Below are 18,054 nucleotides of genomic sequence, written 5' to 3' on the forward strand. Positions count from 1 at the left end.
TTTCAATACATTTATCAAAGTTCATCTAACAGTACACTTAAAGGGGGTTTATATTTTGTGTAAATTTGACCTTAGTAAAGAGACAAGCTCATACCAATTTTTTTTTTGCCATTAACAGTGAAATAGAGTATGCTAAACATTTTTTTTAAGTTTCCTTATGTTGCTAAGGGCAGGTTTTTCTTCATATCAGAACGTTTCTGAAATTATTATTGACATTGACCACTTAATGGAATCACCTTTAGCTCATAAACAGTTTGAAATTCAAATAATGCAGTTCAGATATGCTCATTTTGTGATAAGGATGAACTATTTTGTCTATGTAATTTTGTGTACTTACATTGTAATATTTGGACACTGAGATTGGGAAGAAAGCTCTGGTGACTGGTTATTAAAAACCCAAGGTATTGTTGAGAAATCCAATCTAGGAAGGTCACCCTGTGCATGAGGTGGAACTTCAACCTGCGAGAGGGTTCTTGACTCTGATGGAGAAAGAATTCACGAGCAGGTCAAGTGGGTATAAGTGAAGAGTAGTTTAATAAAGCAAAGTGCACACTCAAGGACGGAGTGTGGGTGTGCTCCAGAGATGAGCGGTCCAGGTGGTCTAACAGCTGGAGTTTAAACAGAGGTGGTGGAATATTCATTGAGATAGTGGATCTATTTCTCAAAATAGGGAGGAACTTTCCAGGACTTAGGGTGTCCCTAGATGGTCTGCCTCTTTTTGTTCCTAGATGGTCTGCCTCAAAATTGTCCTGACACCAAGGGGGGTGATTTTTACTATGCTTATGTGCATATAATATATTTTGAAGTGAAGTTAGAGTCAACTTCTCTGTGTTGGAATCAGTCAGTTTTGGCAGATGTATTATCCATACCCTCACTCCACATCCCCTGAAAACAGTTCACACAGAATGTTTAGAATATAAACAAGCATCTAGCTGAATGTAAATACCAGCCAAAGTCCCCAATCCCCTTCCTGATCATGTCTGGCTATCTACTTACTATAACAAAGGGTCACATATTTAAATGCTTCAAATGATAGACAAATAACAAAAAGCAAATGGGACTGTATAGAGGGATGGACCCACTGAGAAGTAAATAAAACATCTGCAATCGTTCGGATTCTACTTTTTAAAAAATAAGTTTTCAGACAGAAGTTTTTGAGAGCAGATAAGTGAGAATTTGTGATGTCATAAAATAATCCTTTAATTAGAAAGAACATTCTTTTTAAATTTAACTCCAGTAATTTAAATTGTTTTCCAAGTGTCTTGATCATTTTACACTTTCACATTTGTTTTCACTATTTAACTTTTATTTCATTAGATCAGGTTAATTCACTTTCAGTTCATTTCTTCAAACTCTTATGAACATTTAATCATAAGTTTAGATTTGTCACTGATCTGAAGTAAGTGCCAAGTTTCTTTGATAAACCAAAGATATTAATAGTGCTCCAAAACTGGAAATCTGGTAATGTATAGAACTCTTTTTGAAAGAGGTATAGGGGAGAAAGAAACTTTTTTTTCTTTACTGTCCTATGTTCAATGGCTGGTGGCCCTGAGAATTAAACTGACAAAAGGTTGAATAACAAAAAAATTACATATATATATTAATTTCATTCATGTATGCATGTACCAGGAATTCACAAAGGATTTTTATTCCAGGAGGCGGTTAGAATTTGAGGCTTATATAGCATTTAAGCTAGACAAAGGAAAATGAGCTTAGGAGGTCTGAGGGAGGGAGGGAAGTTACAGGAAGGTAAGGGGAGGATTTGTATTATAAAATGTGGGTTATTTGTGGGTTTTCTTTTCTTTTTTTGTAGATAAGAGGCATCTCAGAGGCCAAGTGTTGTCTCCAGAGTATTTCTCTTCCCAGTAAGAGAGAGGGAGGCACCATTACAAACGGAAACTTATGTCTTGCTTTTAAACAGATAGCAAGGCAGAGAGAAAAGTACCTTCAGCTCAAGACAGTCCTTATGCCAAAGTGGCATACTTTGGGGTGGCATGTTCTGGCCCCTTCTGAAGGAAGCAGGAAACCTAGAAATACTTTAATTTAATAATCACTCTTATGCTCTTTATTAATTTTATTCTGAGTAGTTTAGGGGAAAGATGAAATGTAATTGTTATGTCTTCAATTAATTTCAGGTATTTGTTAAATTTTTATGTATCTGACAGATCTAAAGATACCAACTTAGAAATGTTGTAAATGTGTGCCTTGACAGTTGGAAGACAGGGCCATATTTACCTAGCTTTTTTTTTAAAGTCAAGAAGTAAAAATTAATTGATATTGTTGAAGAGGAAGAAATTTCCTGTCCCCTTCAAGGTTCTTCTTGTGGTCCAAGAATCAAATTGACATGAGGCAGAATAACAGGAGAAAAAAGCAAACAAACAAACAAAAATCCTCCCAAAGCATAATTATGTACCTGTGGGGAATCAGGAGATCCCCCACAGAGGCATAGTCAGGGACAATGAGGTAGATCTGTCACCCTGAACTAAGGAGACGGGTAGGGGTCTGGGACTTCAGAGGAAAAGAAAAGCAATTTACAAGAATATGAAAGAGTAGATGTTTGATAAACAAATGTTTTGCTGAGCTACAGTGAACAGTGGAACAGAGAGTGGAATTTGAACAGACTCAGGTGGCAGTTCTCATTAGGATGTGGTTGCCAGTGGCAGTAGCTCTCACCCGGCACAGTTCCCCTGTCTACATTCTTCCTATGAAGTTGGGTTGGGGGAGGTCAAAGTTTCTGAGTCTTTTGGGCTTTGACTGTTGTCACCTCTGAAATCTGCATGTCACAGTGGTGCATCTCGGGGGGGGGCCTCCATTGGCCCCTGCAATATGTTGGGATATAGGAAGACTACAGGTTTTAGAAGAGGTGTGAGGAACAGCGAAATAAGTATTTAAAGCTACCTTTAGCAATGGCATGTCTAACTCTGCTTTTATGTTCATTCACTCTGAAGAGTGCTCACATGTTGTGAGCTCCTCATTATCCAAGGTGAGCAGGTATCATGTTTCTCCAGCAGCATCATGGGAATTTTATCTTTCATGGCTATGGGGAAACTGGTCGTTCCCAGGCCCAGGAGCCTCACCTGACCCTGATATACTTGCCCAATGCGCACGTGCAGTGCTTGCAGGCACACGCTCGCACACGTGTTGGCAATGACCTATTATTGACCGTGTTGATGGAAAGAGCTCCGCACTGTGCAGAGTGAACCTGCCAGGGACTGAAACCTCCCTCCTGGCAGACAATAGTTTTCTCCCCACTCAGCCTATTATTCTGAAAATTCCATCCAGCTATGTTTATCTCTCCTCCTCTCCTCATTTGTTCTCAGACTTTTTTTTTCTTTTCTTTCATTTTGTTAATCTGGTCACCACAAGAGAGACAGCAGCCATTCACTTTAGAGAAAGTCTATTTTAAGTAGTAGCTGCTGGGGGGAAGGTCGGAGACTTGAATACTTCATCTCCTTTCCTGTAACAATGCCGGCTGGCAGGTAGTCAGCGGGAAAGTAGAGGAGCTTTCAGAAAGAAAACATTCTCAGTAGAAAGTAGTGGCCCATTATGGTTTTGAACAAAGGTAGTTCTAGAATCATTTTTTCTAGGAATGCTTGTTATACCACCTTGACTTTTCAAAAAGAAGAAGGAGAAGAAAGAAGAAAGAGGAAAAAAAGAAAAAAGAAATTAAAAATGAAGAAAATTTATTGTGACAGAAAATATGTTTTCTTTGATTCTCCATAATTTGTTGTTGACCACTATTGTTCATATTGCATGAATTGAAATCAAGGCCCTTCGTGTTAATTTTAATAAATTATTGTTTCAGGTACTGTGCTCATTTTGAATATGCTCATCTATTATATCAATGTTAAGGGCAAGGAATATTTCTGAAGTCAATGAGAAGCCTCACCTTTTAAAAAAATTTTTAATTAAGGTATCATTGATATACATTCTTATGAAGGTTTCACATGAACAATATTGTGGCTTCAACATTCACCCCCATTATCAAGTCCCCCCCACACCCCATTGCAGTCACTGTCCATCAGTGTGGTAGGGTGCTATAGAGTCACCACTTGTCTTCTCTGGGCTCTGCTGCAAGAAGCCTGACCTTTTACCTCAGTTTCACCTTAAGAGAGAAATAGCTCTTAACCCAGAATAGCTGTTAAATGTTGTTTCATTCAGTTAGTTTTTGCCAAATTCCTGTAGCACTGTTGGCATTGTCTTTCTTTTTTTTTTTTCTGAGGCTATAGTTAAGAGGCTGAAGACTGGAAGGTATTTTACCTCTGAGCATAAATTACTTAATTGCATTTGTAACACATTAGCAGGTCTGTTTTAGATAATTTTCTGTCATAGAGATGAAATTTTTGTTTTCAGGATTGGTCATTTCACAGGGTTTTGAGCAATTAAATTTACCCCCAAGTTAATGATAGCATGTAAACATTTTCACTGCATTTTAAAAAGAGGAGAGAGAGATCATTTTATCACCTGCTGTTTCCTGTTAAACTTTGGTGTTCTAGGGTTTTAGCTGTAGATTTTTTTCCAGCCTTATTTTTAACATGTCCTGAAATTCTTAAATTGACAAGTTCATGATTCTATGCTATATCAGGCAGTTAATGTGCATTTCCTTTCCTTTAATTCCTTCCTTAGGGTTCCTCTTAAGGGAGTTTTGCCAGAATATTCAACATACGATTATTATATGTAGATTAAACAAGTATCTATGTGCATGCACATGTGTATATGTGTGTGTGTGTATGCAATTCATTTTATGGTTCCAAGATAGTGTCAAATAAACACTTAAACTTTCCTTACTTATTTCCCTTTTTTCCAATGATCCTTAGAAGGCTGTCACCCAGTCTTTCCACTCTCAGTAGACACACATGGATAAGGCTGAGATTGCTAACAAGGATATACCACCTTAAAACTTACTGGCATTTAAGCCAAGATTTCATGATATCCTCATATCCTCATAAAAATTGCATAAATCATTATACACTATGGTTATAAGCTTGTATTTAATGTTTGTTACACAGTTCTTCCGCAATCTGGAATTGTGTTGTTCCCAACAGCAAATTAGAATGCTTTATAGTAGCACTCCCACCTGATTTCCAACTTGGCACTTCTGTTTTATTTTTAGATGAGTTATTGTATATCTTAATTACGTGAAATAACCTACAAACCATCAGTAATTATAAAGCAACTGTGGTGTGTGTGTGTGTGTGTGTGTGTGTGTGTGTGTGTGTGTGTGTATTAGCATATAATTTACATAGTTCCTTGGCTTCTTTATTTAATAAAACTGTAGTGGAAAGATAATTTAAATGACAATACTCTCCTTGCCATTAATGACTTATTTTGTTGCCTTGTTAATGGATGCGTCTTACTATTGAAAGAAGGTTACTTTCTTTGTTCTCTATCAGTATTAATTTTCTTAAGATTCTGTATACAATTTTATGAAAGAAATGATAGAGAATTAAAAGTTTGCTTAGTAGTATATAAAAGTTACTTCTGCTCACCAGCCAATCCCAAAGCACTGAATAGGCCCTATTTTTTTTTTTGACCAGACTTTTCTTTTATATTCACATGTATAGAAAAGTAAATATGGTTATGTGCGTATCCCGCATTCAACTGTTTAGACTTATAATATCAAGTGTACATGGGGATGCCAGAGAGCACAAGTTAAATGAACTAGATGTTAATGCAGGGTTAGGAGTCAGTGGGGTGGCAAATTGTGGTGATCATGTATTGACATTATTGAGTGCACTGTGGGACCAGTAAACATACGTTAGCACAAAAATACCTTGACTATATTTTAGGAAGACCACACTCTATATTGGCTAGATCACTCTAGTAGATATGGAAAGGATGCATTAGAGGAAAGGAATATTTTATTTAGGTAGTTACTGTCTTGACAAGAGATGATGATGACCTTACCTAGAGGAAATATAAAGTTAAGGAGGTGGATTTCAGTGACGTTTAGGACACAGAATTGATAGGACTTAGTGACCATTTTGGGAATGCAGGAGTGTGGAGTCCAGGATAAATCCTCAGTTTCTGACTAGGGCAACTGGGTGCATGATAATATCCAGATCCAAGAGAGGATGTAGGATATGTTGGGCTAGTATTCCTAAGCTTGAGAAAATCTTCTTTAATTTATATTTATCTATTCTCCTTGTATAGTATGAACAGCCTCTTCATTTCCTAGTTTAACTGATCATTCCTGTTTCTGGTAGGAGTCAATGTATTTAGTAGCTATGAGGATCAGACAGCCTCCACCCTAGGCATTCCTGGCTACATTCAACCAACAAAATTCTAACCTCAACAAGGAATCTTTACTCTAAAAACTAAATGATTAAATGTCTGGGTCTAATGCCGTATGACTCATAATATCAGGTTGCAAACTTTATCAATTTTACACTGTTGATTGCTTTATTTTAACCTAGAAAAAAGTTAGGACAATTTGACTCAATTCAGAAAATGTTATGTCATGTCAGTTACCAACATTTAAAATTTTATCGGATTTTGGGTGTTTTACAAGGATTGGGAATTTATGTTAATATGATATTGAAAACTAACTGTCCTATTAAGTTGCCTGATACCATGTTGAGCATTAAATATTCCATTTAAGTATTTCAAAACACTATTATAGATGAAGGAATGCACTGAAACAGTTTAAATATTGGAGTAGGACTGGTTAAGAGTAGGTTTGCTTTACTCTCAAATGCATGCAGTAAATACCACTGGAGCATGTTCTTGATAAGAGAGTATGTAGGGGAGAATACTTTTCCTCTACCCTCACAGATATACTGGCTGAGCCCTTGAAACCAACTGATAAAAGTATAAATAAAAAATGATTAACAAGAGAAAAGCAGTTGTAATTGCACAGGGGTTTCACAAAGAAATGAGACTCGATTCGTGTCATTAAAGGTTATATACCAATTTAGGCCAAACTATGGAAAAGGGGTTTTGGTCTTTGGAAGAAGGGAAGCAAGTTTTAAGATAGAATAGGAAGGAAATGCACAGTATATAAGGATTGTAATATGCAGATAAATTTCTTAGATGATAGGAGAGTTCAGGTGTCAGAAGCTGTCTACAGGAGTAGTGCTTTTCTTGGTATAAATGTAAATTTACAAATTCTTCTTATTAATGTAAATTTCATTTACAAAAGGGGAAATTTATACTTTATTTTTAGGTAGTTAGGGGAGATAAAGAGCTTTTCCTGTGTCTACTGGTATTTTTAGGTAGTTAGGGGAGATAAAGAGCTTTTCCTGTGTCTACTGGTTCTCAATTGCCTGTAAGTATAAATAACCTGTATGCCAAGGAAGCCTACTTGGGATGGTACATTCTGGTATTCTTCACACACATCCATCTCATTCTTGGAACTGTAATCTAATAGAAAGATCCTTCTTTTGTTACTGGAGATGGATCCTTGGTCTCATTTCAAGAAATAATTCAAGAGTAGACACAAAAGTGTTTGAGCTTTATAAGTTTTATTGAAAAATAAGAGTTTAGAGAAACTTAAAGTACATGCCTGAATGTTGAGCCCTGGCAGACCCAGAGGGGGTTGTTCCAAGGAAATAATAGAGAGCTTTTTTATAAAGGAAATGAATCCTCCCCCCCACTTTTTTTTTTAAGGATATGAATATGCACTAAGTGGGGATAGGTTTCAGAGGTCAAAGGGAAGAGGTGGAGTCTCCGCAGAGTTTGGGCTTGCTCCACCTTCAGGCCAGATGGGAGAGATTTTTGCTATATCTCATTCTCATGGGATAGGGAGGCATGATTTTTACTATGTTAATGAGTGTAAGTGTATTTTGGGATGAAGTTTGGGTCAACTTATCCTCCATATTGGAATCAGTCAGTTTTGGCTGATCTGTTATCTATACTCTCACTCCACACATCCCAAGAACAGCTTACGTGGAATTTGTAAAATGTAAACAAGTAGTTGGCTGAAGTCCCTACCTCCTTTCCCTGCTCATGTCTGTCAATCTACCTACTCTAACACTTTCTGAACATAGAATTTCCTTCCAATAATGGTTTGTAGGATTATGGTCTTGAGAGTTATAATTTTATGCATTCTAGTCTTTCCTCTCCATGGATATCTATGATTTTGATCAAGTTATTTGTTCCTCTTCTGTTATACATTTCATTGAGAAAATAAGTAACAGGTTTGTCGATGTGACATTTTACATAACTGGATTCCCATGTTGTATATAGACAGTGACACCGTTAAGAATTTTTAATAAGCACTTCATAATTTTTTTCCAAATTTTCACATGTTTTTCCTTGAAATAGCTTCTAAACAGGTAAAACTTCTACATATTCATTTCAGTAATACACATATGTTTAAATTGCAATATTAATTTCTTCCTCATGTGTAACTCCTAGCTAAAACACTCAAGCTGAGAGATAAAGCACAGAACTTACAGCATCTTCCTTTGTCCACTTTCTCCTTGGAGCGTGCTTTGGAAACAAAATGTTGGAAACACAAATTGGTGGTGTAGTTCAATGTGTTGTTTTCTGTTGAGCCATATAAGTTGCTTAAAAAATGTGTTTGGTAATGTTTACAGTAATATCTCAGAATGCATATGGAGGACACATTAACTTTCATAAACTTTCTCTCTGAGATTCCAAACATCTTGATGATTTTTATAATTATATGAATGTCCTTTTTTCCATTTAGTGAAGTTACTCTGTCTAATGCCACCAATACCATTTGTTTTTGGTGTGTGTGTATGTGGTGTACATGTGTATGTGTATATTTTTTTAAACTAATGCATTAAATATTTTTTCTTTTTCATTTAATTCTTCCTTGATTACTTTTTGGAAGTTCTCATAAATGTCCTCATCTCTTTCATTTTTCTAGCTCTTAATTTTTTGCTCTTGCAGATAAATCTACCTACTTCCCCCCATCTCTTTTCACTTTTGAACTTTAGTTTGTCACTTTGCCCTCCTGGAATGTCTTCTACCATCTTCTTTGCTAATCTATGTCCTTCTTTTCTTTGAGAGCCTTTAATTCATACTTTCTGATGATGGTATTTTATTCATCTTCACAAAATTTGTTGAAGGCATAATATGTGGTGGAAACTGTGTTAGCTAACACAATTATAGGGATACAACAGTGGATGCATAAAGGGTCTCTGACATAACAGCTTGCAAGGACAGAAATAATAAGCAGTGCATACAATATAGTGTGATCAGAGCCACAGTGAAATGAAAAGTTCCAGAGGTGCTAAGGGGCATATGGGAGCCCATAGAAGAGGCTTCAAGAAAGACTGGGTTCCAGAAGAGTTCCTGTCTTCGAATTAGTCAGGCAAAGGGGAAGTAATGAAGGAATAAGCTTTCCAGGCACACGAGGTCTGGAAAAGAGAGAGAGGGGGAAAGTGTGTGCCAATCCTGTGTGTGTGTGGCACTTCATCAGTGTTGAAACCATTTTAGTATAACTACATGTATATTTGTGTTGCTTTCTGCTCAGTTACAAAAACTTTTGAGATTTGTCTTCATATTTTTATGTTTTTTCCTTGGATCAAATAGAAGACTTCTCTATTCTAACTTCCCACATGTCAAATTTCATCTGGTAGATAATGGGTGCTTTCTAACTGCCATCAATTAATTCTTGGTGCTTGGGGCATGTATGTCAGGTTTTCCTTGGGAGTGAGGATTGATACAATGTATTTATCCTCATTTGGGGAAGTCAGTATGTGATGATTATAGTATTTAATTGGCAAATGTTCAATTTCAGGTTACTTTAATAAAGTATGATATGTATGTTATACTATGCGATTGTACTAGCCCAAGGCTATTCTATACTGTAGCGAACTACAACCTGGATGTTAGATCACAGGTTTACGGTATTATAATGATGGAATGGGCCTTAGATAGTAAATGGTCCAGCCCATTTAACAGATGAGGACACTGAGACCCAGACAGGTAATGAAAGAGAAAACTCCACATTAACTGTGATGTGGATCTTTTACCTCATGTTTGTTTTTATTTCTAATATTTTTGAGAATAACTATTCTAGTCATTTGCAAATTTTTTTTGTTTATACAATTTATATAATCTTTTTTTATCAATAAGCTAGCAAATATGGTATACAGATTCTTTTTAAATTGAAAATTAGAGAACTGTTAAAGCAGATGTTTGAGTCTCATATTTTTTTATTTTCTAAACTAATCTGTCCACAGCTTAAAAAAAATCTAGAGGGAGACAGTAGTCATTTTCTTTTTTTTTTAAATTTATATGACTTCTGGGACATCTAATTTATGTCTAATGTAAATGTACTTACATTTACAAATTTAAATAAATGACTTATTTTTGTGATCGACTTCCTTTCCCACAAAAGAATAAAGACAAATCTCCAATTTGTTGTTTATCTTTGTTAGAGATTATTTTTGTTTGAGGCAGTACAATTTAAGCTAATACTTACTGTGTTCCTATTAAAAAGGCAATGCAAATATCAATAGCCTTCTTTTACAAACCAGGTCCTTGAGTCATTCAGAGATTGCATTGAATCATTTCTTTAAGATCTCTAAGTTAATATGTAGGTTGACTGATGTCAAAGCATAGTGATGTCAGTGCTGTAGTTGGGCATTCTTTCCACTCATCAGAAGGAGGGAGAGAAAGGAAGAAGAATGGGAAACACACTAAAAGGAGGGGTGAAGAGGAAGAGGAAAATGTCACCTATCATGTGTTTATTATCAGCCACTCACTTTAGCACAGTCATACATTATTGCTTTCAATATTCATAATAACCTTCTGCAATATATATTATCCCCATTTTACAGTTGAGGAAACTGAGTCTCAAAGAAGTTACATTCCTCACTTATAGTAACACAACTACTGTTGGAGATATTCTAAAGCCTGCCTTTCCACCATGGCACAAAACTGATTCCCTGTATATTTTTCAAATGGACATTGCAAAATTCACTTTAAACTTTACTTTATTTCTGTAAGAGCAGCAGTTCATGGACTCTAATAAACACAACTTTGGCTCTGCACCACGGTGTGTGAGTAGTACTGACGTTCTTTCAGGGGAAAAACGTAAGTATGTTATTAGACCAAAGCGAAAGTAGGGAATTAAAAGTTAATATCAAAACTGAAACAAAGCCATATTTTGTGAAGCACACATTGAAAGCAGTACATTGGATCAAAGGATGTGATCTCATTTCATAGTAAAACAGGTCCTGCAAGCCCAGGTAACTCAGGAAGCAGGATGGTAATTATTCCAAGAAGAAAGTAGGTAGTGTACTGTTACAATACTACAGGAGAAAGTCAGAAGGTCACAAAGCTTGCAGGGTGACTGACACAACTTGAAACTGCTTGGCCCCCTTTAAAAAGAAACCATAATATGGGAGAAAATGAAGCAAGTTTACCTAACACATCTTTGCAAGGTAAGTGCCCAGAGCCTCTGAAATGTTTGCAATCAGAAATGTACGCAGCGTCGATTACAAAGTGTGTGTGTTTGTGTGTGTCCCCGTCCCCTTGCCGAGTTTCAAGGTATGTGCTTTGAGGGTAAGGAAAAGAGGCGGAGGTTTTTACTGTTTTCAGAAGAAGCTGGCTGTCTGTTGTGCTCAACAAGTCGACCAGCGCAGAACTATCAATTTGGTGATGAGAAGGGAAAATACTCTTCAGTGGAGTGCTAGCAAAATGGTGCGACTAACTTCTAGTGCATTTTCATGTTAAATATTTTCCAACATATGCAGAATAATGATTTTTGTCTCTACCTGTGGAATTTTTATTTGTAATCAAGTTTGCCATCTCTGAAGTTTGCCAGCTAAATGTTCTTGTATTAACATATTAATATAATTTGTTTAAGGTAGTAAACAGGATCTCAGGGGAGAGCATGTCATTTGGGGAGAGTGGCTCATTTTACAGGCCTTACTTAATCAGACACCTTTGTCCTTTGAAGGGATTGCCTTGTTGACATTGGCTTGGCTGGGATTCCAGAGTTAGGCTTGTTAGAAACAAGCACAAAGTTGCTCACACATTTCACTTTTTTGAGTAAGTTGCTTCATGAAAAAAAAGAAAGAAAATAGGCTTAATGCTTACTTCTCACCATGATTTCTAGTAGTCTACTCTAAATTATTTACCACCTGTACAAGTGATGCTTTAATCAAAGAACTTTTTGAAATCTATTGATAATGACATTTTTATTTGCTTAATTGTATTCTTGTGAAGCTACCATCAAAATTCCCATACTATTTAGTTGTCCAATACATACATGTAATTAAACATATAGCCTCCATTTGAGGCAGTTAAATTGCCTATTTTATTTTTCTTTAATCCTTTCTCTACTTAATCTGCTTAAGAATCCCAGCATCTTATTTTTATTTCTGTATGTTCCCTAAATACATAATTTTAATTCTGCTTTAAAAGTTATTATAAAGCATTCTTAATTGAAACATTAATAAAAAAATCACTTACTGCATTCTATGAAGAAAACAAGGTAAAAGGCTCATTAGCATAATTTTATGAAATAATTTATTTGCATGTGTTTTATGGACAAAATGTTATTATGTACATGATTATAACATATCTTAATGGTCTCTGTAATATCTTTCCTTGGAGAAGCATATGGGAAGCATTTAGGTTGTTAGAGTTCTTTATATAATAATGATTTTGTGTAAAATGTATAAGACTATCTGCAATACATGAATAGTCTATCCTAGGCTGTATGGGTGCATCACCTGTGTCTATATTCAGGGACTGAAATAAACTGAGTAACCAGGTGTCTCCCCTCTCCCCTTATCATCCCTCTGTGTTTCAGAATTGTAGGTAGTATTTACTTCTTATTTTTGAGTCCTAGAATATGTATAGATTTTCTGCTTTTTTTTCTGGCACTTTATGTATGTTATGGTAATGTAAAACATATGATATGTGTTACCCTGTAAAAGGTATATATATGTATATATATATATATATGTATACACACACACACACACACACACACATATATATAGAGAGAGGGAGATTCACAATTATTTTTAGAATTAATAATCACTATGTATCAGAAAAAATGCACAGCATTTAAAACAAAATCTATATTAAAAATTTAAATGTGATATTTTGAATCAGCAAATGATGTATCTCGACCCATAAACCTGTAGTTGGGGAATACTTGTCAGATCAGTCATATCCCAGGGTATTTTCTTTTGTGCACTCTGTGAAAACTTTTCAGTGAGGAATGTGTTGTTCTCTTCCAATCTTGTCTGAGTTGAAATGTACCCTTGGTCTACAAATAGTTCAGATCTATCTCCTTGGAGTATTGAAATGCTTCCATGCCAGTTGTGTTTGCCTTAAGATTAAGTGAACCTATTAATCAGGTGAGAGTTAACCAGAAACAAGTGTACGTCACTCATTGGTTTTAAATTACTTCTGATTTTTTTTTTTTTACATTATAAAGGAAAGCACTGTGGGGATAATTTGCAGCTTTATTTGTATGTGTGATGGTAAGGTATTTTGACAAGTTTATTTAATATCTTATAAAACAAACCAAGATATAACCTGGAAACTTCATTTATGGAATGCTCTAACATTACTCTGTTTTCTATGCAATACCCTGTTCTGTATCTGAGCTTGAGTTTTAAAGTTATCAAAGTACATGAAAAAGGCATTTTGAAATGTTGTTTGATTTTGCTTTTGACTTAACAGCATTTATAAAAAGATTCTGAAGTTCTCTGAAATAATATTATCAGCCCTTTTTACAAATAACTGTTCTCTGATAGAACTGATGATATTCAAATGCCGTGTTTGTACATTAAACATGTGGATGACTTAAGTGTTTTGGCTATGAAGATAGAAGATGACAGTAGATTATCATTATATCTCTAGCATATACTTCGAATAATGGTTTTTTAAGGATGTATCTAGATTGTCTAGATTCATTGGAACATCTCTAGTCACAACCTGAAGAGCTAGCCGTAGATGTTGGCAAAGATTATTCCTTTTAATGGAATTTCCTGTAGGTCTTTAACCTATTTTTGTACTCAGGAAGCTGATTAAGTGTGCTCTGGTTAGTGGAACCCACGCACTATAAACATTTAATGTTTCCAATGGTATTAGGAACCTTTTTTTTTTTGTCTGAGTGAAATCGATGTTATTCCAAAGTTATCTTCAGCTTAATGTGAACATATCTCAGTTATCTTTTCACTCATAAAAAGTAACCTCTCCCTTTCAGTCCCAATGAAAATATGTGATGATTCATAATATCATCAGAATTCATAAAATAGTTACCTAGGGTAGGATAAAATAGATTTTTTTTCTAAATTCTGAAAATATAAATAAAATATATAAATAACAAGGCAAAAGAAGTAAGGGCAAGGACTTTGTGAACATTGTTATTTACTAAGGAAAGGAAGCATTATTTCCTTGCATAATATCTGCAACCTCACATATGCCACTGAGTGGCACGTGGTCAGTTTGTGACAGTAGTGAAAGGCTATGGCTGGGATGGCAGGAAGGTGGCAACTTCCTGGCAGGCAGCTACGTGGAAAATGCCTGGGGCTAAGGTTTTTCCAGAGGCTGCTCTGAGGCATGGAAGGGTCCCTTCCTTGTTCTCTGTTAGGAAGGAAATACATTTTCTTCTTCTCCCAGGATTCTTATTAACAGGTGGGGCAGACCCTACTTAGAATTTAAGAAAGGGAAAGAATTACTCTCCACTATGTTCCTCATTCAGTAAGTCCCTCCCATCTCTGCAACTCAGTCCCCATGAGTTTTTTCATTTTGTTTCTTCCCTCTTTCTCCTTGGTCAAAGCATACCCAAGGCCACTTGCCTCTTTGTAAAGGATAAATGATTCACAAATTCATACTTGGAATTATTTGAATGAAATTATCTCTGAGTTTGATGCCCAAACAACCTTGTGAGAGATTTCTCTGAGTAGGTGTCTTCCCAGGACTGTTCAATACACCCTCTTCACCCAGGCTGCCTACTTATCAGTTGTTTGGGTGTTTTTGAATATCTAAGTGCAGCCTTCATTCCTACCTCAGTTTTTGGATCTGTAGATCTAGGAAAACTCTACTAAACGTTACAGAAGACCAGACCACAGTCTTTCTAAGTAGAGACGAGTTGGCTAGACCCTGTGTAATGCAAGGGGAGCTTGATAGCCATCAGAGAGAGGAGAGAACTCTTCCTCAATCCACTGAAAGAGAATTTGGCTGTCCAGTTAGGGAAAAAATTCTCTTAAGATATTAACATTTTCAAGGTAGAAGAATGCTTAGTGGGCCTCACATCCATGATTTTTTACTTTGTAGAGTAGCAAACAGAGACCCTATAAAGGTAAGAAAATTGTTTTTGTTTTCTTAGAAGCAGTTGCTAGAACCCAGGTCTCTACCCTAGCTGCCTAGAACCTGTGTTCTTACAGAGGAATTTGGCACATTGTTTTCTGGAGGTGTTTACTTTCCTATATCAAAAGGGGAAATCAGGTTTACTATAAATTCTTTCCATATTGTCATTTTTTTGGTTTCTGTACTTACGGTCTGGAAAAGATTGTCCAATATTCAGTCAGACTGTTATGGGGACTGGTCTATCCTTTCTGGACTCCATTTATTTAGCTTTCAGCACAACCAGGAGAAGTTGGCTTGAAAGTCCATAAAATATGCATTGAATGTTTCTCATGATACAGTCATTTTTTAGAAATTATACTTGTATTTGGCTAGTAAAAAAAGAAAAAAAATATTAGGCAGGAAGGTGCCATAATGTCTGTGCTTCTAAGTTGCAGCCCGAGGGCAGCAGTGCCTATTCCCCAGCCTGTTGTACTGGTTTGGTGTGCATGTTTACTCTCTGTGGTGGAAAAATCTCTCTGTGCTCATCATCGTAAACCATGCCTGTGAGTGCCTTGAAATCTTTCTAAAACCCTAAAGAGGACTAACCAGTCTGTGACTCTTCCTTCCCAGCCTAGGGAACTTTAAGCATTTTCAATTAGAAGAAATGAAGGAGCACTGGTTAAACCTATCAGGATTCCAGGAGGAAGTCTCTCACTAGTTCTTAGTGATAGATGAGACATTTTGGAGTTGAGATTTAGATATTTAGGTAGCAGGGAATTTTGGAGGTGAAACTTCCAGAAGCTCTGCTGAAGAGGTCTTATTATCTAAGGACGGAATTGAGCACATTTGGAGCAAGTAAAGGGGCAGAGAATGTCAAGGCATGAAATCCCAGGTAAGTCTGACCTAAATGGGTTTAGTAAATGTGCCTGTGAAGATGGTGTGGGATCTTTTCCAAGGTATAATTAAGAGAATCTTAGAAACAGGCAAATGAGGTTAGGAGATGGACTTTGAAATAAAACATAAGAAATAGTTAATGAAAGTAACATACCTGAGCTGAGAAGCTCTTCTTTTCTTATCTTTCTAAAAGTATCTTTACCTTATTAGCTATAAAATAGCACTAATGTGCTTGAATGGAACATGAGTTAAAGGTGGTTAAAAACATGGTAGTCAGTTAAAATCTGCTGCTGTGGGAAAGGCCAATTCTCAAACACTTTGAAATTTAGAGTTTGTTCCTAGACTTCTAAATGGTCTGAGAAACCCAGTTCAGTCCCCTTTGATTTAAATGTTATTTTATGGCACTGAAATTGTTTTAAAGGGAAACATTTTAAGTTTCAATTCAAGTTACTATAAAACCTTCTTGACAAAAAGATGATACATACCTACAGGAAGATTTGATTTTTTTAAACATTATTATTAATAATGCAATTAAAATATTTCTCCATATATTAAAAAGGTTTGATCTGTCTTTGAATCTGTTTCCTTGCCTTAAAGAAATGAAACAAAGGGTGCAGTAATGCAATACCTGATGATTGTATATGTATAAACACCATATAATTATTACATTGTATGCCTATTCCCTAGATTTTGGAAAGAGGTTAAACAAATTTAGCTAATTGAGTAGGACAATAAGCCAACCTTCTTTGTATCACAGTTTTTTTGTGGGGGGGATTATTAACCAAGCATGTGCTTGACTTTTTATTCGAAGGTATTATACTTGATACCTAAGTGGAAGAAAAATGGTTGACTGACAAGATTGCAAAGAAAATGTGATTAGGATGAAAATACTTAAAAGGATATTGAACTTTAGTTGATCCCTTGAGCTTCTAATCTCCAGGAAAAGTATGTGTAAATACTTTTATTTGACAGAGCTATTTTGTTGCTCTGTTAATAGATTAACCATCTCCATAGGTAATGCTTTGGAAGGCCCATTCATAAATGCCTTTATAATTTATACTGAAATGCAATACACCTGTCCTCTTTACACCCCTAATCAGTGTCATGCCACTTATATATTGTGCACTAGAAAAATTGAGTGTGACTTAGAAGATAAGTATAAAATCCTATCTAATAAAAAGCCCCAAAGAGAAATGTTTTGAAAAGGTTTTGAAAAGTCAACTACTGAATTGAATGCAATTCATACAAATATGCAAAAAGTGTGCATGTACACTTGCTCATCAACACAATCAGGTTTGCTGGGTGACTTCAGACCTTGGTGAATGATTCATTTTAAGAACTGATTAAACTCCTAAAACCATTCCAGCTCTGTGATTCTTCTGTTTTCTCAGAAGTGAGTTCTGTTGAAAACAGGGCACAAGCAGCAGAAAGACTGAAAGGTCATTTTGCATATTTCCCTTTGTTTATGAACTTTCAGTGCAATCACAGAAAGTCCCATTTTCCCCTAAATGGATAAACCTTGAAAAAATTTTCATCACATCCACACTTATTGGTGGCAACTTCCAGAGATGGAGAAATATACTTTGCCACAAAAGGGGGAAGTGACTTCCACTCTTGCCAATTATTGGTATTGTTATAAAAACAGGCAAGTATCTAAATATTTATAGAGAAATCTAGAAATTTGCAGAGAGTTTCATAGAGGAGCTATGAAGTAAAGTGACTCTGATAGGTTTGGTACAATATTATGAGTGGCCAGAAAAAAGTCTTCCCTGGCAAAATGAACAACAAAGACAAGGCTTGGAAATTGTATCTATCTGTGTTTACTGGCTTTATTCTCTCCTTCTTGAAACTAAAAAAGATTTTCCAAAAATTCTTACAGTGAAATAGGCTACAAAGAGTAAACAATTGAAAATAAGGTTAAAGTAA

At 35.8% G+C, this 18,054-nt stretch overlaps 1 protein-coding gene across 6 annotated transcripts in view; it reads left to right on the forward strand.

Moving 5' to 3' along the window:
- NAALADL2 (N-acetylated alpha-linked acidic dipeptidase like 2) overlaps positions 1-18,054 on the forward strand; it is a 1,368,824-nt gene that overhangs the window by 417,815 nt on the left and 932,955 nt on the right. For 2 of the 6 annotated variants that reach the window (XM_057500075.1, XM_036926729.2), the window contains exon 1: positions 9,622-11,363. The exons of 2 other annotated variants lie outside the window; for them this stretch is intronic. In XM_057500075.1, coding sequence (XP_057356058.1) covers positions 11,321-11,363 — 43 coding nt within the window. In that variant the 5' untranslated portion in view covers positions 9,622-11,320. Of the gene's footprint in view, positions 1-9,621; positions 11,364-12,947; positions 16,127-18,054 lie in introns of those variants that run through there. 2 more of the 6 variants (XM_036926728.2, XM_057500061.1) reach the window with 2 other exon arrangements.

Source organism: Manis pentadactyla, chromosome 1 (genome assembly GCF_030020395.1).
Source record: "Manis pentadactyla isolate mManPen7 chromosome 1, mManPen7.hap1, whole genome shotgun sequence".
NCBI lineage: Eukaryota > Metazoa > Chordata > Mammalia > Pholidota > Manidae > Manis > Manis pentadactyla.